At 34.0% G+C, this 27,206-nt stretch overlaps 1 protein-coding gene across 1 annotated transcript in view; it reads left to right on the top strand.

Moving 5' to 3' along the window:
* The first annotated feature begins 946 nt into the window (after positions 1–946).
* LOC111051311 (hydrocephalus-inducing protein-like) overlaps positions 947–27,206 on the top strand; it is a 65,235-nt gene continuing 38,975 nt past the window's right edge. The window contains exons 1-14 of the mRNA XM_039419871.1: positions 947–1,204; positions 2,987–3,130; positions 4,289–4,495; positions 4,788–4,983; positions 6,155–6,296; positions 6,997–7,121; positions 8,794–8,995; positions 9,875–10,061; positions 10,880–11,098; positions 13,294–13,517; positions 17,823–17,890; positions 22,387–22,601; positions 24,769–25,011; positions 26,775–26,902. Of these exons, the coding sequence (XP_039275805.1) occupies positions 2,996–3,130; positions 4,289–4,495; positions 4,788–4,983; positions 6,155–6,296; positions 6,997–7,121; positions 8,794–8,995; positions 9,875–10,061; positions 10,880–11,098; positions 13,294–13,517; positions 17,823–17,890; positions 22,387–22,601; positions 24,769–25,011; positions 26,775–26,902 (2,291 nt within the window). The 5' untranslated portion in view covers positions 947–1,204; positions 2,987–2,995. The remainder of the gene's footprint in view (positions 1,205–2,986; positions 3,131–4,288; positions 4,496–4,787; positions 4,984–6,154; positions 6,297–6,996; positions 7,122–8,793; positions 8,996–9,874; positions 10,062–10,879; positions 11,099–13,293; positions 13,518–17,822; positions 17,891–22,386; positions 22,602–24,768; positions 25,012–26,774; positions 26,903–27,206) is intronic.

Below are 27,206 nucleotides of genomic sequence, written 5' to 3'. Positions count from 1 at the left end.
TCAATATGAGATAAATATATGATTCATATATATGTCCCATATGACCAGGTGACATCATCCACACTTTAATGTGATCATTTGTGGATACTCGGCTGACCACTCGCCTTCACTCAACAAAAATTGGAGCGATGGCAAATGAAGGCATGTGCTGGTAAAGCAGACATTCACGCTTGTCGTCATTTGCACGCACTTGGCGAGAGTGTGGATGCCGCATAACAGTGTGATCAATTTGGACACTTGGTGTTCCACCGGTGTCCTCACGTACTACGGTACTAAAAAAGAGTAATTCATCCTTAGAAAAACAAATACAGACATCCATCATAATTTTATCAAAAAAATCCAAATATCCATTGATTTAGCGTGTGGGGTTAGACAAAAACATACCAAATATACATTACATTAATATTATGTTGAGTCACGAAAAATGTGGTGCTGATTTTTTACTGCAGCAATTTTTGAAAATATCGTAATTTTTGAATTAATTTGAAGCACAGTTTTTATTATCAACATTGAGAAAAACATTGAAAGTCTGATCATTAGCTGATCTAATTTCATTCTCAAACCATAATAAATTCCCGAGTAGGCTAGATGCGGTACTATTTGAGAAAGTAGTTTAATCTGATTTTTATTTTAATTCAATAGGCTATTTTATTTCTGGGTTATTGTACAAACAGTGCTTGGTCTCCCAGATATCACTGATATTCAAAAAAATAGAATTATTTAAAAATATTTTTAATAGATTTATTTATTTTACGTAAATGACGTTGACCATACATTTTTGTTGAATGTCTTATGCCTAATTTCCATTTGTTATTGAGGCGTTCATTTGAATTTACCGCTCATCGGCTGCAGTATGTAGACAACAGCTGTTTCCTGTTTAAAATCATGTGCGCAGTGCAGTCACTCCGTCACTCGTTTGTTTTCCTTTTTGTTGAAGCTCTTTATTTGCAGTGCAGTTGAGTTTTCTATTTTTCAAATAATGCTTCTGCTTAATACTCTTTCAGTGTTTGTTATTTACAATTTGTCATCAATATTAGGGAATGCATATTAACTCTGTCAGTTGGATTTATTTAATTTTCTATGAAGTTTGTTGCGCACTTTTTTGTAGTTTAGTTGAATAAAGTTACCGTGGTACAACCCTACAAATAATAAGATTTACTGTACCTGGAGACGTCTTGAGAATTGATATCTCACTTACATCAAGGTAGAGTACAGTATTTGATATTATCTAAATAATAGGTAAACATATACTTTTACGTACCTAATTTTTTGTTTATGATGGTCATTGTCCGCTCAACTTATGAACTTATACTATAGTGAGGTCCACGTTATAATGTCAGTGGATAAAGATAGGAGAATAGCGATGCCGATTCTCTGCATTAATTAATTATATTTCTACACTGTCAAAAGCATAATTGGTATCGTTGTGGACCTAGAAAAGGATAGTACCTACCACCGGCTTTGTCGAATGATAGACAAGGATAGCAAAACCAAAGTTGAACAAATACTGTCATTATAACGTGGACCTCACTATACCAATGGTGTTAAAGTTGGTTTAACCCATTATTATTTATTTAGCGTATGGCATTTTTGTCAAAATTAAGAAAAATTCACATTTTTATATGTGCACGTCAAGGGCTGAAATGTATTGTATTGCCTGGGGACTGGCTACAGTAAAGACGTTTAGCCTCGCCCAGGTAGGCACACATCTCTCACATTCAAATGTGATGTGGTGCACTGTCTGCTCCATCGCCTCACAGTCACAAAGTGGCGAGTCTGCTAGTCCCCATTTGAAAAAGTCTCCAGTATCTTCAAAGTTACACCTCTAACATCCTTTAAGAAAGCTGGAAGCGCCTGGATACCTAAATGCGGGATGGAGACCTTCGAAGGTCTATTTTGATACGTCGAAGGCATATTTTGATACCAGGGCCTAGTCGTCTCATAGAAAAGTTCTGAAAAGAACTGTGGATTGAATTGTCCATGAATAAAGCCGGGAGATCCTAATATGGTTTGGCTGCTAAAATAACTAAGCGCACTTTAAATATACTAACAATGACATGGATAGTACTCTTCTTGCCAATATCCATCATTCACCAACCCCGCCCGTATGGGACCAGGAACTCACTAGCTGTTAAGGAGCTTCATATACTTGTTATCGCACCCGTCAAGGCCGATTTCATGTCTTGACAGCTATTAACGGTCCGCAGTGGCTTGTATTTGATTTAGTTCCCTAAATGATCATAATTATCTTCTAGTTAATAATTTTAAAATTAATTTAATAGCTGTCAAGACATGAAATCGGCCTTGACGGGTGCAATTACAAGTACATGAAGCTCCTGAACAGCTAGTGAGTTCCTGGTCCAATACCGGCGGGGTTGGTGAATGATGGATATTAGCAAAAAGAGTACTATTCATGTCATTGTTGGTATATTTAAAGTGCCCTGGTATCAAAATATGCCACCTGAACATTGAAGGCATTAGTAGAGCAAAGTGTTAGCTCCTTTCAAGGTCTAACCCATTTAACGTAATTCACCGTATCTTGCTATTTGTGTGTTTATTTGGAAGTTGAAACAGATTACTAGATTTAAAGTAGGTAACTTGATTGAGTACAAATGAGAAATTGGAGGCTTTAATCAAGGCTTAAGTAGTAATAGTATAGGCTAGCCTAGCTCTTTTATTTATTGTAATCAGAAGATTTTGAACAGTGTTTGTGGTTGATTACCATTTTTAAGACATATTTTTCAGACCTTACAATTTACTATTTTAACATTAAAAAACCCCCTTAGTCTGAACAGATGTACGGACTCATGCCATCTCATTTCCATTAAAGTTATATATAAAGGCTATTTCTCCTGAATTATAGTATTTTGCACAAAATTTATGCTCTACATATTTTAAGAAGTTAGGTAGGCTACCTTATGTATATCCACCGACTAATGTACTTACTAGGCTATTTCATATCAATAACCTCACTACGTTTTTTCAGAGAACAAGAATGGTAAACATCAGTCCTGTGATTGAAGAGTGCGGTAAATCCACCATGACCAATTGTCAAGTAGAAAATCTCTATTACGACGTGAAAACTTTAATAAATCTCTTTTTCAAGGAACCTCATAATGCGAAAATGGAGGTTTGTAAACCAAGAACAATATTGCAGTGGAATATTAATCTGTTTTGTAATCAAGTTGAATAATTTTTCGGAGAAAAATCCGAAAGGCGACCTTGAGATTTCATTTTGTGGTAGATTTGTTTTTAATATTCGAGGGTTTTCCTTGGTTGGACATGGAATAAGAAACTTAGCATGGATGATCTTGAAAGCAGTCTCAAAGTCAATTGGAACGGAGGTGAATTGTTCATTGTAGAACTTGCTGAGGTAATCTGTAAGAAAGTCAGTAGGCCTACCGTATAGTCTACAGATCTACAGAAATGAGATCTGCGTGGATCTCATTTAGATCCCAATATCATTTAGATCATAGTATCATATGAGGATATGAGATAAAGTCAGTTTTTTTCTATTCGCATGCAGCCAAATTAGCCAAATGTCGCTGCAATTTTCTCGTAACATCTATCTCTATAACACATGTGTATTCATTCACAAGATTACTTGAGGGTGGCTTCGGATTTTTCGAAGTTCCTTACGAATACGATAGTTTTCTCATGAAGATCGTTTCGACTTCGATAGTTTGTGAAACCCTCATATTTCTGGTGTGGTTTCAAAACCATTCTTTGCATTTCCTTCTGCGTGTTGAACTGTCTCTATAAAGAAGACTAGATAAGTGTCGAGTTCTTTTGGTACTCTTGATAGTCGAGTAACATCTTGAAACTAGCGGAACTTACCTTATTAGGATTCATTCATCTCTAATTTTTTTTTATACATTGATAGATTATAATCCTATTCTTACCAGGATAAACCTAGAATTTATACACTTGGAAACACACGTAGGCATTCGGTACTTTTGGGTGAAAGATAACAGTGCTCATCTATTAAATTCAAAATTTGTTAATGTTAGATGAAAAATAATTATGTATTTCAATGAAAGGATAAAAAATTCAAATATTTTTAAAATAAGGACATATGCTAAACGAGGAAAGAAGTCATGAAGCGTAACTAGAGAGCTTTCACATTGAATGTATATAAAATACAGTGGATGAATTTGTGGATGTTTACTATAATTATTATTCAAAATTGAAATTTTAATCTCGTTCAAGGTTATTAGAGCTATATTAGGTTATTATTAAGGCTATATTAGACCTAATAGTCTGACAAATTTACTTATTTGTGTTACAGCTTAAACCGTCTGTATATTTGGAAGAGATGAGCTTGAGCTTTGAAGAACGGATCGATAGCTTGTCAACTATTCAGCATAGAAAAGTCAATTTCCCTGGTTACGTACCTTCGAAATATTTTACAATTAACCCTCCATTCATTTTGATTCAATCCTTCACCTGTGGAAAACCGTACACAGTTACACTGGAATTGAAATGCACAGCTAAGGTGAGATAAAAATAGTTACTAATTCATTAGTTTAGGCTATTTTTTTAAATTATGGTTGTTCGATCACATCCTGTTTGTATCATTTGCTTTTCTGAAGAAGTTTGGCAGATGAGGATTTATGATAGTTATGGTGTAAAAAGATAATCCTCTCCAAATGTGTCTCACTCATTGAGTTGCCTGAACTGCGGGGCGAGGCTATTGGTTTATAACAATCATAATATTCATTATCGATTCTGATCTCACAAGTTTATCAATCAGTAAAATTCATTAATTATTGATTCTATATGATCAGGCAATGAAATCTCTGACGCTTGTAAGTGATAGAGATCCAGTTTTGACGGTTGAGTGCACGTCGAAATTGATGACAAGGATTGCACCGGGCATGAGTGTCAAGTATAAAGTTACATTTCTGCCAGTCAAAGTGGCCGACTACTATCATCAAATACTATTTGAAACAGAAGGCGAAAGTTTCAGAATTCCCATTCTTGGTGAGTTTCAAATGAATTTATTGCTTTCAACAACCGTTCACACAAATTCATATTTTACATAGCTCATAAGCTCATTATTTCTCGTACTCTTGAAAATAAACATTGCAACTTGCAACTGGTCTATCCACATCATTATTATTATCACTTGAATAATGTTAAAGTTTGTATTTGGACTAAATCGATTATAATCATCTCTATCTATAAAAAATCGGCAATGAAATACCTGCTCAACTCTTTTGAATTAAGTTATAAACTATATACAGTATAATCAATTGGACTGAGAATTTTCTATTTCAACCAAACTTCAATGTTACACTAATAATAATAATAATATCTCAGTGACCTGGCTGGCTGAGGTCTGGTGTCAGAGTTTTCAGGTCGCAACTGATCAATTTCAGGGTCTCTGACATGACCTAACGACTGCTGTTTAGGCAGCCGCAACCGACGACTTAACGTGTCCATCCAAAACACGGGAGTGGCCCGAGATAAATATCTTGCCCGGGCCGGGATTTGAACCCGGGCCTCTGAATCATAAAGCCAGCATCTGATCCACTCGACTTCGGCCACTCCTATAATGTTACACTAAGAGATATGTTTCATAAATATATGTACTTATTCCTACAATACATAGCGTGTTTACAAACATGTAAACGCTTATCAGGAAATACTGAATTAATTCAGATAATATTTTTACATTATTGTTTAGGAAGCCTTTTTTAGTGAAAACAACAAAATATGTTATGGGAAACTAGAGGAAATACAAAATTAGGAATAAGTAGAGAACTAGAGATTGAGTAGGTCAGAATGAAAATGCTATATAGTCATCCTCTGTATTATAGTACACATCCTCTGTATTTCCAATCTAGAATCCTCTAACTCTATATTGAGAGATCTAGAGGTTGTTTCATCCTTTTAAATTGACAAAAATTCTTAGACATCTCCAGGAACTTATTGAATAATCCTCGCATTTGTGAAGAGGGAATTTCCTCTTTACTTAAGTTACAAGTTTGCTTTTTAACTGTCAAACTTCCAATAAATTTGATGACCTAACTAATTGTTTCTTCTACATTATTATAAATCGACTCATACATTAATGTGTGAGTGGTTTGATTTTATACTAATCAAACTATTTTCTAATTTTTTCTTCTTTCTAATATCTGTAAATTCACAGCTCTTAAACCACGTCCACTTCTGGATTTCCCCGATCACATTCAAATCCCTCCTACTCCAGTCAAAATAACTGGTCACAAAACATTCGTGTTGAGAAACATAGGAAGTGTTGAGGCTGTATTCACCTTGGAATGCTCTAATGGGTAAATCGTACAATACTGTCGAAAATTATCACTATTACTTCATCTCATATTTATTTATTCATTTATTTATTTATTACATTTCACATTCACAATAATATCAACAACATTGAACATTATTGCATTTGATTATACACAGTGTGGTCCAAAAGTCACTATCCGTGAGGTTGTGTATATTCATTTATTCATATGAAATCAGTTTGGAACCAACAAGCATATAATCCCAAACTGGGTCATATAAAAATTGAATACATCTGAAGGAAAATGATTGATTACTAAAGATTTTAACAATAACAATTGTCAAATTGAGAATTCGATGGAATATAAATTCAAAAAGTGGAGTAGATCAAATATAAAATAAAATGGATAAAATTTAAAAAAATAATAATTTAAAGAATTTTGAGAAAAAATACATTGATATTTTTAAAATATCACAATGATTTTATTATTCAGAATATAAGTAGAATGATTGCCCTAAACGTGTAACCAAAGCATTTTTAATCAGAAAAAAAGATGGGGCAAAAGATACTGATGGATAGTGGTTTTTGGACCATACTGTATATTATTATTTTATTCAGTGTGAGTGTTATTGAAAGGTCTACTGTTATGCCATGAAGTTCACTGATAAAAAAATAAGTTCAGTATAAATTTCATGATATTTCAATATTAAGCTTGAATAATAAGATGTGAATTTCATTTGCAGACTTTTCATGGTGGAACCAGATAAAGTTAAACTTCAGCCTGGTAATCTAATTACTATTACATTGAAAATGTTCTCAGTAATTGTCGGTGTTTTCACCTCGTCTATGAAAGTCGTTCTAGAAACTGGTGAGTATTGGAATTCTTGAGTATTTGAATTCGATCTTAAATTTAATCATTTGGACCGATAAATAATGATAAAGTCTTGTTCATGTTCATTTTTATTTATAAAAATTATAAATCATGAAGCTGAATTCATAGTTAAAAATCTGGTGTGGCGCACACACACAACTTTCCTTGCCGTTATGAAAATTTATCACCTGACGCTAGTGTTCACGCGCATCTCAAGTCTACTATTCAAAGATCTGAGCCAGCTGGTGACAGACCAATAACGCTGGAGACACGAAGTCTGCTATCTCTTCATAGTGAATGATTTAATAGAATCAACAGTTTGCAATTGAATAATCACATTTTCTCGAATTTCGAGCTTATTTTCAATTTTAGGTGAAAATGTTACTGGACATTAATTGAAGAGATTTTCATGCTTAATCTTTTACACTCGAAATTTTTCCTTCAAATTATAACTGAGACCCGATAATTGGAAATCTAAAATCAAACTTTGCATAGATGGGGCAGAGCTCCTTGAATTTTAACAGATATGGGACTTGTGGCAGTTGATATAGCTTATCAATTACTATTTTAGGTATAAATTTGATTAAAATCGTTGAAGCCATGTTCGAGAAAATCGCGAAAAACCCTGTTTTTGACAACATTTTTGTCATTTTAGCCGCAATCTTGAATTGCATTTGATCGAAATTGTTCGTGTCGGATCCTAATAGTGTAAGGACCTTAAGTTTCAAATTTCAAGTCATTCCGTTAATTGGGAGATGATATATATATATATATATATTATATATATATATATTATATATATATATATTATATATATATATATATATAATATATATATATATACCCAAAAACCACTTTTTTGGACTCAGGGGACCTTGAAACGTATAGAAATTGGGGTAACTTAATTTTTTTCGGAAAGCAATACTTTCCTTACTATATAGGGCAAGGAAACGTAAGGTAATAGGTAAGGGCAAGGAAAGTAAAAATATTTATTCAACATAGGCAAGAACACATGATCATGAAATGATTGGAAATGAAAAAAACAGGCTTATAGCCCTTACTATCCCATTCCCATATTTTGATTAAAAAATGTTGTTTCAGGACTCGAGGGACAAAAATATTTAAAAATCTTCGGCAAAATGTTTGCTATCATAGCTATTGAAAAAAACTTTCATTTATTTCAACATAATAAAATTTGCCCAAACTGTTTCAACGAACATGTTTGTCAAACATTTGCTCAATGTAGTAAATTCCCCCAGCTTGAGTCATATGCTCATCCTTACATCTTTTAATCACATAGTGTAGCGTGGTGGATGCTCAATGAATTACCATAAGTCTAGTGTTTTCATTCTTCTCAATCTTTCTTGAAAAACTTTAACGTTTGTCAAATCTTGTAGGTTCAATACTGTTAGTTGTTGATGAAGCCTTTTCTTGATCATAAGTCTCATGCTTTTACAGGAAAAGTTTTGAATTTTTCTGTTATTTTGGAAATCAATTTTCACATTTTCAAAAACAGTCAAGATATTCTTAAAAATTCTTAAACCTCTTAAAAATCCGTGACTTGTGCTGTTCCCAAACAACATCGTTAATTCATAATGGATTCCGTTACACCTATTCTCTCGTTCAATTCTTATTCAATTCATTTCTGTTTTCATAATTCTTTTTGTAGGCGAAGAACTTTCAATTAGTGTGGAAGCTTCTACAGTGAATTCATCTGTCTCCATAGATGAGAAAAGACTGATACTTCCTGAAGTTTTCATGACTCTTAGAGAAAGAAGAAGCATACAACTTGTTAATAATAGTGATAATCTGGTTCACTTTTCTTGGCAAAAACATTCGAGTTTGCAAGAAGATTTGCAAGAACTGGAAAGGTGAGAATGATGTGCATGTGTTTTAAAGCTATTTGTTATTTTCAACGATTACCTAGATGTTTTAGATTGATATATTCAAGGATTGGATTTGATTGAAAAAACTATCTTATTCTGTTCTTAATTCGAATATTGTTTCGGGTGCCTTGTAATGTTCGTTCAAAGTACTAATCCTATTCAGATAATATCCTATGCACTAGATAGGGTAGTACAACCGAGCTTGGACAATGGACAACACACCTCTAGATGGATAATTCAAATTCAACCATTTGAATTTCATTATTAAACGAAAATCCAAAATTTATAATTATTCATTCATTAGCATTTGAATAATTGAAATATCTCAGTAATTTCCATCTGTAGACCATTTCAATTTTGATAGGAATCAAACTATGATATCTTGATATAACTAGTTAGCCCCCCGGGCTGGATAACTCGCTCAAAATTCCACTAATATTCTGTCAGCTGTTCTATTGAAAGCAGTGCAAAGTTAAGAGAAATAGTTCAAGTTACAACAAGTTATGCCACCTGAAATACGAGAATCCACCTGAAATCTGACTTGTGGATTGTAGTTGATTGCGTGCAATTAGTAATTTACCTGAAACTACAGTGATTATTGTGATTTGTAACAATAAATTATTACAATTTCTTTTAAGCACTTTCAATGTTACCGTGTTATATCCTCAAAAAAGACGAAGTCAATTTCGTTGGCCAACGAACTCAATACTGTATAATAGTTCAAAGAGTATATTATGCCGAAAATGTCAAGTTGATTGATGCAAGCAATCTAATGTTATCGTCGAACATACAAATGGACGACTCGAGTATCTGGTCAAAAGTAGGAACTCGCTACGCTTGTTCAATAAATGAACCATTTTCCAGGTTGAAACAACAGATGAAAGGAGTGGAAGAGCTTGAATCTGTTCGTTGTAATGTGCTCGAGTATAATGGCATAATTAACGCTGAATTGCACAGTTCAATATATAAGAGAATCTACACCGATGAAATTATGCTTCTTGGAAGTGATAATTTGCTTTTCCAACACGAGAACTTCAAAATTATACCGCTTGTGAGTTGACAATTTTCATTCTCTCTGATAAATTAATTACCTCACTTTCAACATAAATTACTCCCAGAATTGTTTTGAATTATGTAAGAAATTCAATCAAAGTTATTCTTTTGATAAAGAAAAGAAAACTAATGTAAACACTTATTGGTCCATGACATGGCTCTTATTTTCTTTTACTTGTACATTGTATGCTACTTTCATTCACTTGAATTAACCACCTAGTTACTACTTGAACTCTACCTCCATTAAACTAATTTCCAATTTTTTACTGTAAAAAAATCAATGAAAGTAATCTCATTATAAAAATAAAGAAAATTAATGTGGATGGTTCATGTCGTGGCTCATATATTTTTAAAATCCTCCTCTTTCATCAAACTCTTGACAATCATTAAAAATTAATGCCTAAAATGCAGTCGTTAGGTCATGTCAGAGGCCCTGAATTTGATCAGTGGCGACTTGAAAACTCCTGACACCAGATGTCAGCCAGACCACTCTATATTATTATTATTATCAAAAATATTATTATTATAAATACATTTCTAAAAATAGATTTTCTATGTAAAGAGATCCTCATCTTATTAGAAAAGAAAAGTAATTTACATGAATCATGACCGGGTTCCTATTTTTTTTTATCTTTTCCTCTTCCACCAACCTCTTTTGACAAACTTATTTTATTTTTCAAATTTCAATTCAAATTCATACAAAATTTGTCAAATTTTAATTCAAATTTATTCAAAAAATGTTCAAATTTAAATTCGAATTTATTCAAAATAAATTGATATGATAGTCATTAAATAGATTATTGCTGTGCTTTTCAGAGTGGAGAAGTGTGGCCCGGTAGTTCGATTGAAATAATGGTGATTTTCGAAGCAAATACACCTCTGACAGCCAAATGTCGTGCTTATTGTGAATGTACAGGCATCGAGGACAGATTGGAATTGGTTGTCGAGGGAAGAAGCATTGGACCTGACCTGAAAATCAATTTGTCCGTATTGAACATCTCGAAAGTGCCTCTGAGTGCCGAGAAAACGTTTGAGGTAAGATAAAATGCACAATCAATTCACTCTTCAAAAATGAACAATCTCTTATTAGACTATCACACAAGAATTACTTGATATAACATCTGGTATGAGAAATCTCCATTTGCTTCGTTAAATTGGATCAAATAAAATCGAATCAAATTTGATTTATAAATAAACAGGACACTTTGAAAAAGAAGTGGGAGTGTCTCGATTAGACCAGGTGTTCGATTATACCAGGTCCTATTCTACAATGAAGCTCCAAAACCTGGCACAATCGAACTACTGGGTTAATCGAAGCATTCCGTCTCGATTAGCCCAGTAGTTCGATTATACCAGGTCGTCTAACCGATACCTGGTCTAATCAAGACACAGGACCTGGTATAATCGAACTACTGGGCTAACCGAAGCATTGTCGTCTAAACGATACCTGGTCTAATCGAGACACAGGACCTGGTCTAACCTGGGCATGTCTCGATTGTATAAGCCAGTACAAGGAAAACTATCCATCTTGGAGAAAAAGTCTCAGATTCAAAATGAAGATTAGATCTTTATCTATAACTTCTTCGCTCTTAAAACTTTCCTACCCTAAAAATAAAAATCTTTCTCGACTAGGATTTGTATTGGTGTCTCATCTCAGAATGTGTTTAAAGCATCGTCTGATAAAGATCCTTATAAAAACTGAATAAAAGCTCTAAATACATGTTTTTTGGATTGTTCGAATCACAAAATATCATTTGTTAAGTGAGCCAATTTTTTAAAATGTTCATGAATATTCAGATTTGGAAAAGGCATTGACAATAAATATATACGCTTCAGCCGGGCGGGCTCTATTTTTATGGTAGCGTAGCTACGGACTGTATTCTATATAATATATAACAACTTGTGCTTCTGCCATTACAGTATATATAACACCTGGTACAATCGAACTACTGAGCTAATCGAAACATTCCGTCTCGTTTAGCCCACGCCTCGATTATACCAGGTCCTGTGTCTCGATTAGACCAGGTATCGTTTAGATGACCTGGTATAATCGAACTACTGGGTTAATCGAGACAGAATGCTTCGATTAACATAGTAGTTCGATTATACCAGGTCCTGGTCTAATCGGGAAAGTCCGACCTGGGGTAATCGAACACCTGGACTGATCGAGCACCTGGGATAATCGAATACCTGGGCTAATCGAAATACACCCAAAGAAGTTTATTATATTACATTCGATGAATTCGCGTGTGAATAATTATAACGAAAACAATTCGTTATTTGCGAATAAATGAAATGTCAAGACAACCTTCTTTATACTCAAATAGAGATACCAGGAATGGAATTGTAATGTTATGTTACGATGTACACATTTGCCATATCACCTCCGGCAACAATGAATTGTTGTGGACATATAAAAGAAATTTCATTTAACAGTACAGTAGTCCTATAGAAGTTTCATGCTATAACATTTTAATAAAATATGATAGAGTTGATATTTTCTGATCTAGGAAAATAGTATTCAATCAATGTTATTTATTCAAGGAATCTGAAGATTATATCCATCTAATACGAAATCAAACCAGGGCTTACAGAGGGCTCATTCAACACACATTATTTTCAAATACTTAACGTACTTTACTTTTTGGGCTAATGTGATTATAAAAACACAGTGAAAGATATCAAGTGCCCTTTTATTTGCATCACACTTGAAAATGGCTCTTGAAGAGTTGAGACTAGTCTGTTGTGTTGTGATAAAAATTAAAGGCAATTTCTTATTGTGTTCTAATTATTTTCAAATAATGTTTAAGTTCACTTATTCAATCATTTACAAGTAAATATTATCATAGATAAACAATAGCGTAAGTAGATATCCCATGGTATAGGGCGTTTACGTCGCAACTTTTACTGTTAACTCAAGCCGATTACTATCGATTATTGTAGATTTTTACTGTTTTGGCCGGGTGAGAGTGTATGAACGGCACAGTATGAGAGACTACCAGCGACACAAAGCTTCACAGGAAAGAACTACAGTCATGGACTATCTGCTTGAGATAACAGTAAAAGTTGCGACATAAACGCCCTATACCATGGGATATCTACTTAAGCTAGTTTCTCTATGATATTATTTAGTAATAGTTCAACTGGCCTTCTTCTAGCTCATCTGTTTCATCTGATATTTGTTGCACACACCATGGTTGTCTGTAATATTTACATTTTTTATCCTTCAGATTCTGGCGAAGAATTGTGGCGACATTCCTGGGAATTTGGAATATGTAGAGAATGAAAAAGTTTCCAAGGCGAAGATCTCATGTAAGCCACGCAAACTGTACTTATTGCCTGGAGAAACAAAGGCGTTCTTCATCAATCTTTGTAGTATTTCTAGAGGGGAATTCATGGAGGAGTTGAAATTTGTAATTCTGGAATCGAAAGAAGAAATTGATTTCGTTGTTTTGTAAGTAATAAATTGATTTTGAAAATCGTTATGAGTGATCAGCAATCAAACTTGTTGATGATTATGCAACTTGAGCTAGGATGACGTTTTAAACGTCATACTTGAGTCTGTGAATGATGATAAAGCGATATCTATTGATTTTATCGTACTGTAACGTACCATAGAGAAAATATAGCATATTCTATATTTTCTCTATGGTACCATCATCTGAACTAGGAAGCTTGAGTCTGTGAATGATGATAAATAGATATTTTTTTATTTCATCGTACTGTAACGTACACCATAGAGAATATACCATTTATAGCATATGGCAGTGGTTCTCAAACTTTTTACTTCAAGCCCCTTCTGCATAATTCAGCTATAAGCCGGACCCCCTACATGTATAAGCATAAGATAAGATAAACGAACGCGCAACTCACTTTTTAAAAAGATTTATTTAACGAATAAAACACATACACAATGGCAGCATGACTATTGGTAACGGAATGTCAAGAGAAATAATCTTACAGAGGTTTAAATACTAGTTAGTACAAAGTGCTTACTCTACAGTTCCTAAATCTATTGTCTTATGTATATACAGGGTGATTCATAATTATGGTAAAATAATTTAATACGTGATAGTAGAGGTAAAAATAAGAAAAAAAGCTCTTATAAACATATATCCATAAACGCTTCATTAGCGAGCTATACAGGGTGAAAGATTTCGCCCGGAATTCAGTTCCTCTGGTGAAATACACCGATGCTGAATTGTTTGGGGACTAGTTTATGGAAAACTTATGCTGGATTCATATGGAAAAATATCTAAAAAATTGAATAAAACTAGTCTGGAATCTGTACTGTGAGTAGTTTTTGAGAAAAAAGTTGAAATATGCAAAAAATCTAAGTAGAAAAACGCAGACTTCTACGTTTGATGCCCAATAACTTTCTTTAATGACCAGTAAACAAATAATTTTTCGCAACAAAAATTGTAGGGAATTTAATTCTGAAAAAAATGATGTAAGCTGTGTAAATTAAATTTAAATAAAAGTTGGATAAAATGTATTCTTATGTAGTACATTACACCACAAAATTTGCTGTTTTATGAGGAGAGAACTAATAACTCATAGGTTGTAGCTGATTGCAATAATAGAACATTGATTTTAAGAACTGCTGTTCCAAAACAGCTGATTTATTTTGTTTTAAATAAAAAAATATTTAAAAGAAATTATCAGCTGAAAATTATTTTCAGAAATATTTTAGCTCACTGTTGAACAAAAAAACAAACTGTAAGTAGCCGCGCATTGTTTTTTGTTTAACCTATTAACCAGTTATTTGTAACCATTTCACTTTGCTTTTAAGTTGAGTGTTAACTTTTTAAAAAATGGCAGGTAATTTTAGACATTATTCATACTCCGAATTAGCTGACATGCATTTAATGTATGGAATGGGACACTACTGTAATAGTACTGAAGCAAGACGTTTGTATCAAGAGAACTTTCCTAACCGAGTATGTCCAAGTTCAAGGTTTTTTGCCACTATTCATCAACGTCTGTCTGAGACAGATTCTTTTATATCCAAAGAGCACATTTATGCAGGCAGACCCCGATCTACTAAGACTGTTGAGTTAGAAGAACAAGTTCTTAATGAAATTTATGAACATCCCGAGAAGAACACAAGAGAATTGTCAGTGCAGTTTAATGTCAATCAATCTATTATTTGGAGGATACTAAGAGCAACAATTACATCCATACCACCTCCAGAAAGTTCATACTCTATTGCCACCAGACTGTATTCCCCATGCTGGTATTTGTCGATGGTTTTTAGTAAAACTTGTTTACCCAAACTTTTTAACAACCGTTTTATTTACCGATGAGGCACACTTTACAAGAACAGCTATCGTTAATGTCCACAACTAACATATTTGGGCAGCTGAGAATCCTCATGCCATCAATCCCAATCTTCCACAACATCAGTTTTCAGTAAACATTTGGGCAGGAATCATAGGAGATCATCTACATCTGTTCGAGCTTCCTCCCAGACTTAATGGCATAATCTACTAGTCTTTTAGTATAAGTTTAATGTCATTTAGATATGCTACTTCCATATAAAAAAAAACTTCATAAAAAAACCGAATATTTTATTTGCAATCAGCTACAACTTATGAGTTATTAGTTCTCTCCTCATAAAACAGCAAATTTTTGTGGTGTAATGTACTACATAAGAATACATTTTATCCAACTTTTATTCAAATTTAGTTTACACAGCTTACATCATTCTTTTCAGAATTAAATTCTATACAATTTTTATTGCGAAAAATTATTTGTTTACTGGTCATTAAAGAAAGTTATTGGGCATCAAACGTAGAAGTCTGTGTTTTTCTACTTGAATTTTTTGCATATTTCAACTTTTTTCTCAAAAACTACTGACACTACAGCTTCCAGACTAGTTTTATTCAGCTTTTCAGATATTTTTCCATATGAATCCAGCATAAGTTTTTCAAAAACTAGTCCCCAAACAATTCAGCATCGGTGTATTTCACCAGAGGAACTGAATTCCGGGCGAAATCTTTCACCGTGTATAGCTCGCTAATGAAGCGTTTATGGATATATGTTTATAAGAACTTTTTTTCTTATTTTTACCTCTACTATCACGTATTAAATTATTTTACCATAATTATGAATCACCCTGTATAACTAAAGACTACTATACATGTTGTACATATACGAATACGTACGTATATATACCTACATATTTTACACTCAATATTTATTTAGTTGAGTTTTGCACATTCTATACATAACCCAATGTTGCAATAGTTTCAATCATAATAAAACAACAAATTCTATACAAACAATAAATTATAATTTATTCAGGTACTACAGCTACTATATAGTACATAGTTGTTATTTTTGTTTCTCATAGAAATTAACAATACAAAGAGCGTCAGTGTGAAGGATGAGCTTGTTTTTTCGCACAGAGTTTGTTGAAACGAGGTGTTAGCTCCGATAACGCTACTCTAAGTTCCTGGGTCACATCCAGTCTTTGTAGATATTCACTTTTCATGGCAGCTAGAGCAGAAAACCCAGTTTCACACAGATAAATTGTAGCAAATGGAGTCTATATCTTCAATGCCTTTTTACTCAAAATTGGGTGTTCCTTTTGCACACCAATCCAGAAGGATGTGAGAGAATATTCTTCAAACTTCATTTTAAGCGCAAAGTCACCTTGGAGATCAATGAGGTTTTCTTTTTCTATCATGTTGAGGGAGCTCTTATTGATTGAGAATTTGAATTTGACAATACGGTTAATATAAATATTTTATGAGTAAAATTACTCACGTGTAATTTTAAAAATAGAAAGATTGCTTATCGTACTTATTTCAGAAGTAAATTTAAAACCAAGCTTTCCAACCAAGCTTTGCGCCCCCCCCCTGAGCATTCATCGCGCCCCCTTTGGGGGTCGCGCCCCACACTTTGAGAACCACTGGCATATGGTACCAGTAGGTACCATAGATAACATATGCTATCTTTTCTCTATGAGGGTATATTTAATTAAAATTGTTGTCACTTGAAAAGTAATGTATTGTAATTAATTCTACTGCAATCTGTAGTCAGGACGCTATAATAACTTAATAACCTCTTTCTTCTCAAAAACTGTCCGGCTGTAGCACCGGGCTGTTGAAGATTTCAATTCCAACTTACCTCTATCTGAGAATTTTTCCTTATAAATTACCTTCAACTAACGTTTCTTATGTTATTGAATAACTCAATATTAGGTTTTTTCGTAAATCTGTTCAAATTACTTGTTTAGAATCCAGTTTAAATGAATTGATTGACTATAAGGAACACATTAACTAAGGTCGCTCTGATAAGCTATCGCTTATTAGATTACTTATAACTTATCGCTAAGTTCAGAACATAACTTATAACTTATTACTTATTACTTATTACATATAACTAAGTTAATAATCATGTGCCTGCTACTCCCGTTGGAAGGGTGACTACTTAAACCAACTCCTCTGAATATGGTTCATGAGGAGTAAAATTGCTTCCCGGAGGTTCGGAACCCACCTTGACTGTTGGTTCATCTCTCATCATTAACGGCCTCATTACCCACGCACAAACCCAGAGCTCATGTGGGCATCACCCTCAGCAAAAAAAATTGCCTATAAAGGTAGGCGCACACAGATCGTCATCGGACGGACGGCACGCATCGGACGGATCGGACGATTAGATTTGATGCATTGTTTCCAATTGGAGTGCGCATACCTATCCGCATCTTATAGGTATGTGCACTCCATTTTATCTGTCCCCTCTCATTTCACAGAGGCGAAGTTCTACGTCCCAATATATATTTCGATAGAAATGAAATCAACTTTGGGAATGTTCCACTCGGTGAGTAATAAAACATCAAAAACTTCAATCCCAGTTCTAGCTTGAATTATTTTAAATATCGAGGACCGAGCTTCGCTCTGGAGTACAAAAGCATGAAAAATTTATTACGAAAGAAGAAACTATAATATCATTCATAGTTCATACAGAAATGTTCTATCTAATCACAGTGAATTGAGATTAATTCCCAGAGGAATGCAAAATTTCCCTCACAAAGGCCCGGTTGCACAAAAGCCGGTTAAATTTTAATCCTGATTAATTTCACGTGAACCAAATCAAAGACCATTTCAAAAAGATGGATCTACCGGAATAATTCAGGATTGAAAATAACCCGGCTTTTTTGCAACCGGCACTAAGTACCTGATTGAATGATTACAAAAGTTCAACAGCTGAGTCAAAATTTTGACACATGAACTCTCTCACTCACTTCCATCATCAACAGACGACGAAATAATTATTATCAGCTTTTTCTCCAATGATGAATATTAATAGTCTTTTAATGCTTCAGCGAGTTTTCCCAGGGATGAGACCTAGTGCAATCGAATTTTTATATTATAAACCTACTGTGTTCTGAATTTCGTGACAATCGTTAGAGCCGTTTTCGAGATCCGGTGAAATACAAACATATAAACATCTAAACATCCAAACATATAAAAATATGAACAGAAATTGCTCGTTTATTAAACGACGTTTAATAGTATAAGATAGAAGAATAGAATAGAAACTTTACTCGTCACAAAAACACACAGAAAATTCAGTTTGAAATAATAGTGTTTACTAGTGTTGATATCTCCTACAAGCATATTGTTAGTAATGAAACAACTCGGTAATGAGTAACTGTGGCCCGTATGCAAATACTTAACGGAGAAATGTCAGCTGTTCGTTTAAACCCTGTATGAAACACATTATGATAAATGAAACCATATCTACAAGTAAACGTGGTTTAGCGTTAAACGTAGTGTTAGCATACGGCTCTTATTAAATCCATTAAGGCCCGTTTGCAGATACTAGGTTTAAACGGAGAAATGTCAACTGTTCGTTTAAACCCTGTATGAAACACATTATGATAAATACAACCATATCTACAAGTAAACGTGGTTTAGCGTTAAACGTAGTGTTAGCATACGGCTCTTATTAAATCCATTAAGGCCCGTTTGCAGATACTCGGTTTAAACGGAGAAATGTCAGCTGTTCGTTTAAACCCTGTATGAAACACATTATGATAAATACAACCATATCTACAAGTAATCATGGTTTAGCGTTAAACGTAGATTGTTCATTTGGCCCTTAATTAGTAGCTAGCTACTTTGCTGTGACGAGTTGTTTAATATTTTTTTCTGAAAAACAGTGACAAATGCTTTAAAGAGAGTTTTGTTTGAAAAAACACTCACCTCAACTCACAAGCGATTGTCGTGTCGATGTTGTGTCAATTATTATATTGATATAGTTGCAGTTGCTCTCGTGCGATACTGTCGTAAGTCAGACTATGTTTGCCCATCAACCTTGTGTGTTTCTGTCCTTAAAGCCGGTTCAACAGCACACGACTGAGATTGGAAAGTGAAACTAGCATAATATGTTGGCAGAGAATATGGCTGTAGTGGGATTTAGCTATAAAGTCAGCTTCTGATTAACATGCCGGCCGGGTTGGTCTAGTGGTAAGGAGCGTTATAAACTTCGGACTGCTAGCATCGCTTGGTTCTTGGTTCGAATCCCGCTGATGGGCTGGATGTTTGATTACCTGAGGCACATTCCATTACCCAAGCACAAGCAACAAAAAAGTAATGTGGGCATAAACCGAAATAAAAAACATTGGTTTGATATACTTGTCTCATTTGAACTCAGCACCGTTGCCAAATCGTTCATAGCCTATGAAGAAATATAGTGAACTACCAGAATATTGAATCCAAATTATAAAAATGTATTATTAAATCTCGGAAAGATATTTTTTATTGGTGAATATAATATATTTGAAATATAATTTATGATGATTATTAACTAGAATCAACTATTAATATGGTATTATACAGAGTGTGTCATATGTATGGGAACACCTCAATAAGTTGGAGACTGCTGTAGATTTAATACTGTAGCTCTCAGGATAAGTTATTAGTAAAATTCTCTACCTTTTAACGTACATCAGAATTTCAACCCCTCATAAGGGGGTGACATAGGGGTTGTAACTCGAATATTTTAAATGTAAATACCCATCATTTAGTACATCATTTTAAAGACCTTTTTAAAACAAGACAGATGGCATCGACAAAAATGTTCTATGATACTTGCATCAAAAATGGCGGCTTTTTGAAGTTTTAGTTTTTAAGGAAATGAGGGGTTGTAACTCGAATATTTTGAATGTAAATACCCATTGTGTGATACATCATTTTAAAGGCCTTTCCAAAACGAGAAAGATGACATCAATAGAAATGTTCTATGATACTTTTAACCAAAATGGCGGCTGATTAAAGTTTTACACCAACTTGTTGAGGTGCTGCCATACATATGACTCACTCTGTATAATACTTGAAACGGGATTACCAGAGTTACAGCTATTTAAGTGGAAGAAGAGAATTGGCAGCTATGATCTCCTATAATTTCCACTGACTTTATAACGTGAATTTCTCTGTTGATAGGCTACTGTTACAAGGTAGTGGAATTGCATAGATCCGATTCTAATTGGGAATATTTTTAACTCTCAAACCTATACTATACCGTACAAAATCCAGTATAAACCGATATCAATTAAAATTAGTACAATTGTTAATTTTGTACAAAATTGAATCACATTTGAAAAACTTATTTGCAACTTATATTATTCATTTGGCCCTTAATTAGTAGCTAGCTACTTTGCTGTGACGAGTTGTTTAATATTTTTTTCTGAAAAACAGTGACAAATGCTTTAAAGAGAGTTTTGTTTGAAAAAACACTCACCTCAACTCACAAGCGATTGTCGTGTCGATGTTGTGTCAATTATTATATTGATATAGTTGCAGTTGCTCTCGTGCGATACTGTCGTAAGTCAGACTATGTTTGCCCATCAACCTTGTGTGTTTCTGTCCTTAAAGCCGGTTCAACAGCACACGACTGAGATTGGAAAGTGAAACTAGCATAATATGTTGGCAGAGAATATGGCTGTAGTGGGATTTAGCTATAAAGTCAGCTTCTGATTAACATGCCGGCCGGGTTGGTCTAGTGGTAAGGAGCGTTATAAACTTCGGACTGCTAGCATCGCTTGGTTCTTGGTTCGAATCCCGCTGATGGGCTGGATGTTTGATTACCTGAGGCACATTCCATTACCCAAGCACAAGCAACAAAAAAGTAATGTGGGCATAAACCGAAATAAAAAACATTGGTTTGATATACTTGTCTCATTTGAACTCAGCACCGTTGCCAAATCGTTCATAGCCTATGAAGAAATATAGTGAACTACCAGAATATTGAATCCAAATTATAAAAATGTATTATTAAATCTCGGAAAGATATTTTTTATTGGTGAATATAATATATTTGAAATATAATTTATGATGATTATTAACTAGAATCAACTATTAATATGGTATTATACAGAGTGTGTCATATGTATGGGAACACCTCAATAAGTTGGAGACTGCTGTAGATTTAATACTGTAGCTCTCAGGATAAGTTATTAGTAAAATTCTCTACCTTTTAACGTACATCAGAATTTCAACCCCTCATAAGGGGGTGACATAGGGGTTGTAACTCGAATATTTTAAATGTAAATACCCATCATTTAGTACATCATTTTAAAGACCTTTTTAAAACAAGACAGATGGCATCGACAAAAATGTTCTATGATACTTGCATCAAAAATGGCGGCTTTTTGAAGTTTTAGTTTTTAAGGAAATGAGGGGTTGTAACTCGAATATTTTGAATGTAAATACCCATTGTGTGATACATCATTTTAAAGGCCTTTCCAAAACGAGAAAGATGACATCAATAGAAATGTTCTATGATACTTTTAACCAAAATGGCGGCTGATTAAAGTTTTACACCAACTTGTTGAGGTGCTGCCATACATATGACTCACTCTGTATAATACTTGAAACGGGATTACCAGAGTTACAGCTATTTAAGTGGAAGAAGAGAATTGGCAGCTATGATCTCCTATAATTTCCACTGACTTTATAACGTGAATTTCTCTGTTGATAGGCTACTGTTACAAGGTAGTGGAATTGCATAGATCCGATTCTAATTGGGAATATTTTTAACTCTCAAACCTATACTATACCGTACAAAATCCAGTATAAACCGATATCAATTAAAATTAGTACAATTGTTAATTTTGTACAAAATTGAATCACATTTGAAAAACTTATTTGCAACTTATATTATTCATTATACCTTCTTACTTCAACTTTATCCTGTGAAATGTTAAGTATATAATTCCTTATAATCGGAGGAATTCACTATTTCGAACTCAGCTAACTATAGTATATCATACTGAAAGATACCAACATATAAGACATTGATTTCATCTCCAGGTTTTCCAATTGTGGAAATCGTCCATCTGAAAAACAATTCTCTAGTCGCGATACCGTTTTCTATGTCGGTTCCTCAAGATGGATTTGAGCCGGCACTAACTTGTGAATCGTTCTCTCAATCAAAGAGAAAGTTTTATCTACCACAGAGTCCACAAGAATTCACAATCAAACCATCCAGTGGAGAAATAGGTGCCGGGGAAACAAAACAAATTAAGGTAATGTTGTAATGTAAGGTAGTGTTTCATTCTTGTGTTATAAATTTAAAAAAAAAATTGTCATGGCTTCCTTGAATTGGTCTTTTTAAGTTTGTCATTTGCTTGTGATTTTGTTACTTTGTCTTATCGTTTGTAAGTTTTGAGATGTGACCTGGTTTCCATAATTTTAGTTATTCTAATGGTTTGAATAAGCTCTTTTTCTTTTTATTGACATATTTGCTGTACCTAGTTGTTCGAACTCACTGCCGGCGCACAAGTTTTCTTTGCCGGTAGTGCCATTTTGTAAGTTGGAATATTTATTTCATCAATCTGTATTATTTTATGGCAAATAAATGAATTTGAATTTGAATTTGCCTTCCACGAATATTATTTACATTCAAGTTGAACTTGGTTACAGAATTACTTACTTGCAGTTCACCTAGGCCCGGTTTTTGGAACTATTGAACCAACATCAACTTTTTATCAACATTTTTGGAGAGAAATAGTACAGGCTTAGCCTATTTTTTTCCTCCAATGTCATAATTATATTATTATTGTAGTATTTTGTACTATAAATAAATGAATAAATAAAATAGTGTCCGATAGACTCTAGTGTACATTTGATTTGATAAGCATTCTAGAAACCGTGCACTTTTAAATTAAAGCTATAAGGTGCACTTCAACTGTCAAAATTCCTATGCTATGATTTCTGACGGACTACAAATATTGAGAGTATTGCTAGGAAATAAGTCACCATTATCGTATAAGATAAAATTGTGCACTAGTCTCTAAAATTAAATGATCACTTGTTACAAAATACAAAGTGCGCCAGAGAAACTTACTTATTTTAAAGGTCAATAAAAACAAAAGTACTTCAGTTATTGTTTCAATTTTTTTATGAGAAGACAATATCTCAATTTTTCTCCATGCAGTCTTGAAAATGAGATCAGACCAATGGCGACCCCCATTGCGCATACACTGATGAAGTCGAATTTTGAAATTTCGTTGCAGTATATCTTAGACCATTTATAGAGTAGACACGCTGGGAAGTCTACCCTCTGAAGCCAACATCTACTGCAAAATCCGCCCATCTTGACGTCACAACCAAGCTAACAACAATGCATTGTTCAACAACAATGTAAGTTAAACACCACAAACACTTACACAACAGACTGTTGTGACGTCAAGGTGGGTGGATTTGGCAGTAGAGATGTTGGCCTCATCGACTTTTAGTATGAATATACAATTGGCCGTGTCTATTCTATAAATGGTCTAAGCAGTATATCAATCTGTATGTTGGCAATGGTGTCGCGAATGTTGTTCTTGAGGTGTGTTATGGTCCGTGGTCGATCGACATAAACCAGAGACTTCAAATAACCCTATAAAAAAATAGCATTGACGAATCGCATGTGGAAATGAGCCTTGTCACTAAAAAAATGGCCGCGTCTTCAGGCAGGTTGTCAATCAGCAGATCACATGCATTTCGACGGGTAACAAAATCGCGTTCAGTCAATTCTTGAACAACAGACAATTTATAGGGATGAAGTTGAAGGTCTTCATGGAAAATTCGTCGACCAGTGGAGTCAGAAATGCCATAGCAGCTGTGTGTTTGCGAGCCGAACGCCGGGGAGAACGCACAACTGACTGCCTCACTCTTTCGACATTTGCTAGAGTTCTGATGGTTCGTTGAAATCCATTTCTGGGTTTAGCGACACTTCCACACTCCTGAAATGAGTTAAGCCTCGACAGAATCGAATTATGGCAGGAACGAGTCTGTGAGGAGGAATTTCAAATTTAGCGTGGAAGGTGATCGACCATTAGAAAAGACTCTCTCAACTGCGAAGGCCCGCTGCTCTCTAGACCAGAGCATGATGACTAATTTACTTGAGGAAGGATAAACTTGAGAACTTCCCCCTCCAGATGCGCCTCCTCCTACCCCTTTACACGACCAATTCAACGTACGGGATTTTTTTCAAATAAGTACATTTCTATGGCGCACCTTGTACTTTTTGTTGAAAATTGATTTTGATACTCGCTGTCAGCACTCACGGTAGCGCCTAATGTGTTATTTTGATTAACAAGGTTACTTTTTGGTGTAATAAGGATTGATTATTATTTTGAATAACTTTGTATCAAGTATTATTATTTTTAGAATTATGGCATAAAACATTGATTTGATTTGTTGCAGATAATATTCACTCCAAACAAATATAGAGTTTTGGCAGCCTCTCTGGTACTGGAACTGAATGTTAACACGGAGGCAGAAACGTCCAGCGTTAAACTATCAGCCAATGCTATTTCACCGATGATTGTCGTCCTACCAGAAGTTATCAAAAGTCCATTCTGTTTCATCAATTATGAATATCGACAGACACTGACTTTGAGGAATATCTCTTCCGCTCCTGGATACTTTCATATAATGCCACAAGTGGTAATTCAATCCAAATTAATTTTATTTTCAGAAAGTGACATTTTACAATACATTCCCTTGAAAATTACTCTCTTAATATGTAACAAGTCCGTGTATAGAGGAGGAAAATGTAGTAAGTAATGTAGTATCTTCTATTCAATTATGAACTAGCTATATCTATCCAATGTAGTATCTTCTATTCAAGTATAAACTACCTATATCCATCCAATGTGGAGAATTCCCGATGCTGGATTGTAGGCAGATTTAAAATTGTGTAGTAGGCCTATACGTTACCAGATGGATTATTATTTTTCTTTCATTAGTACATAATCGCTAATCTCTGCTATTGTCGGCTACCCACGATAATATCTTTGAGCAGTGACGTAAAGCTGTGATATAAAGGATGAGAAAATCGTTTTACAAATGCTCAACTTTGAAAATTTTTGTGGAATAGTAATAATTCATTATACATGTACATTTATATATTTATATTGTAGGTTTATTGGTTATCTTTTGAATTACAGAGTATTTTTTAGTCCTGTTACCCTATTGTGTGCATTTCTTATTGTTTCTAATAAGGAACATGCTGTTTCGTCGCACAAAGTTGGTAGCCCTACTCAATCAGTAACTTATACATTCAACTGTGAGAGTTGGTTATCCTTGTGTAAAATTCTGTGTGGATTCCGGTCGCCTCACTGACATAATGTATTTTACCATAGAACATGAATATTATGGTGAAAAGAGTCAAGGCGTTTATAAGTGTCAATGGGCGGACATTTTGACCATGTTCTTTAATAATCGTCAGTAACTAAGTAATAAGTGATGAGATATATTTCTTTTGTATACAACAAAAGACTATACATTATCGAATTGATACATGTCTATTGCAACTGAATTCCCGTTTTTTTTTCAAATTACATTAAGAACTGGGAAACAGGACTGAAAAATTACCCTGTATTTATTTATTTATTAGCTTACAAAAACAATACAATGATCGGAAAATAAAAAAACAGGCTATTGCCCAAAACATCTTCAATCTCCTAATTTAGTTTTAAATTGTCCAAATATTATACATAGGTTATGTTCATTCCAATTTCTACATCAAATCACAATCTGTAAATATAAATTAGAATAAAACAAACAATTTTAAATTTTGATAGATTAATAATAAATCTTTCTTAAAAACATGAAACAAAATTTAAATTTACAAAATAAAAAAATTATTATTGCACTCTTTATTGGCAGCGTTTCTCTGTACAATTTTCGGATATTCTGCCGATGTACCATCTAAATATGAACGCAAGATGTCTTATTTTTAAATGAAATTTAGAGATTCCAATTTCTAGTTAAGTGACAAAATTCCAATAATTGAATCAAGTGAGTTTTATCTCCCTGTGCATACTTCAGAATTGAGCCAGCAGAACACATTATAATCCAAAAGCTTTTGATTGGTCTCTATTGTAAGATACAGTGTCTTTTTGAGTGATTCTTGAAGTTGTAGATCATATAGGTTCGGAATCTACCTGAAACTGTAGGTCCATTCATCTCTCATTTTCATCCGCCTCATTACCCACGAACAAGCCTAGAGCTCAAGTTTGCATCACCCTCAGAAAAAAAAACTTATATATCTATAAAATGTATGAATTCAGGGCTACTTTCTCGTATTTATGAAATATAATTATAGTAGCCTACCCTTTGAAATTGATAAAATAATAGAATAATTATATTTTTAGATATACTTATAAATAAATTTTATTTATGAATTTTTATATTGAATGTTACAGGTTTCTGCCTCAACTGGATTATCGTATCACATTTCTGAGGAGGAGGTGATGATTGACGGCTTGGAAGTGATAGAAATTGAACTGACATGGATTGTCACCCAAGTCGGAAAGCATGTTGAAATTGTCAAGTAAGTAAACTCATAATAAAAATTCCATCACTCTGTTATTGAAACAATGGCAGGTACTTAACTTACTTTCGAAGCGCTACTGCCCTGCGTTGACCTTGGCCTCCTCAACAATTCGCCTCCATTCATCCCTCTGACTAGTCTCTTCCAGTTTCTCACTCCTTGGCACGCCAGATCTTTTACTACATCCTGTATTTATAACTTTATAGGTTTTACTAGAACAAATTGAGAACGAGAAATTTTTGACAATAGAATGCATCAGTTTCTACATTCTGCAGCCAACGTTTTCTCGGGCGACCTCCTTTCC

The sequence above is a fragment of the Nilaparvata lugens genome, chromosome 1 (genome assembly GCF_014356525.2).
Source record: "Nilaparvata lugens isolate BPH chromosome 1, ASM1435652v1, whole genome shotgun sequence".
Classification (NCBI taxonomy): Eukaryota; Metazoa; Arthropoda; class Insecta; order Hemiptera; family Delphacidae; genus Nilaparvata; species Nilaparvata lugens.
The sequence above is the reverse complement of the archived record's forward strand: the minus strand, read 5'-3'. Positions and strand labels throughout refer to the sequence as shown.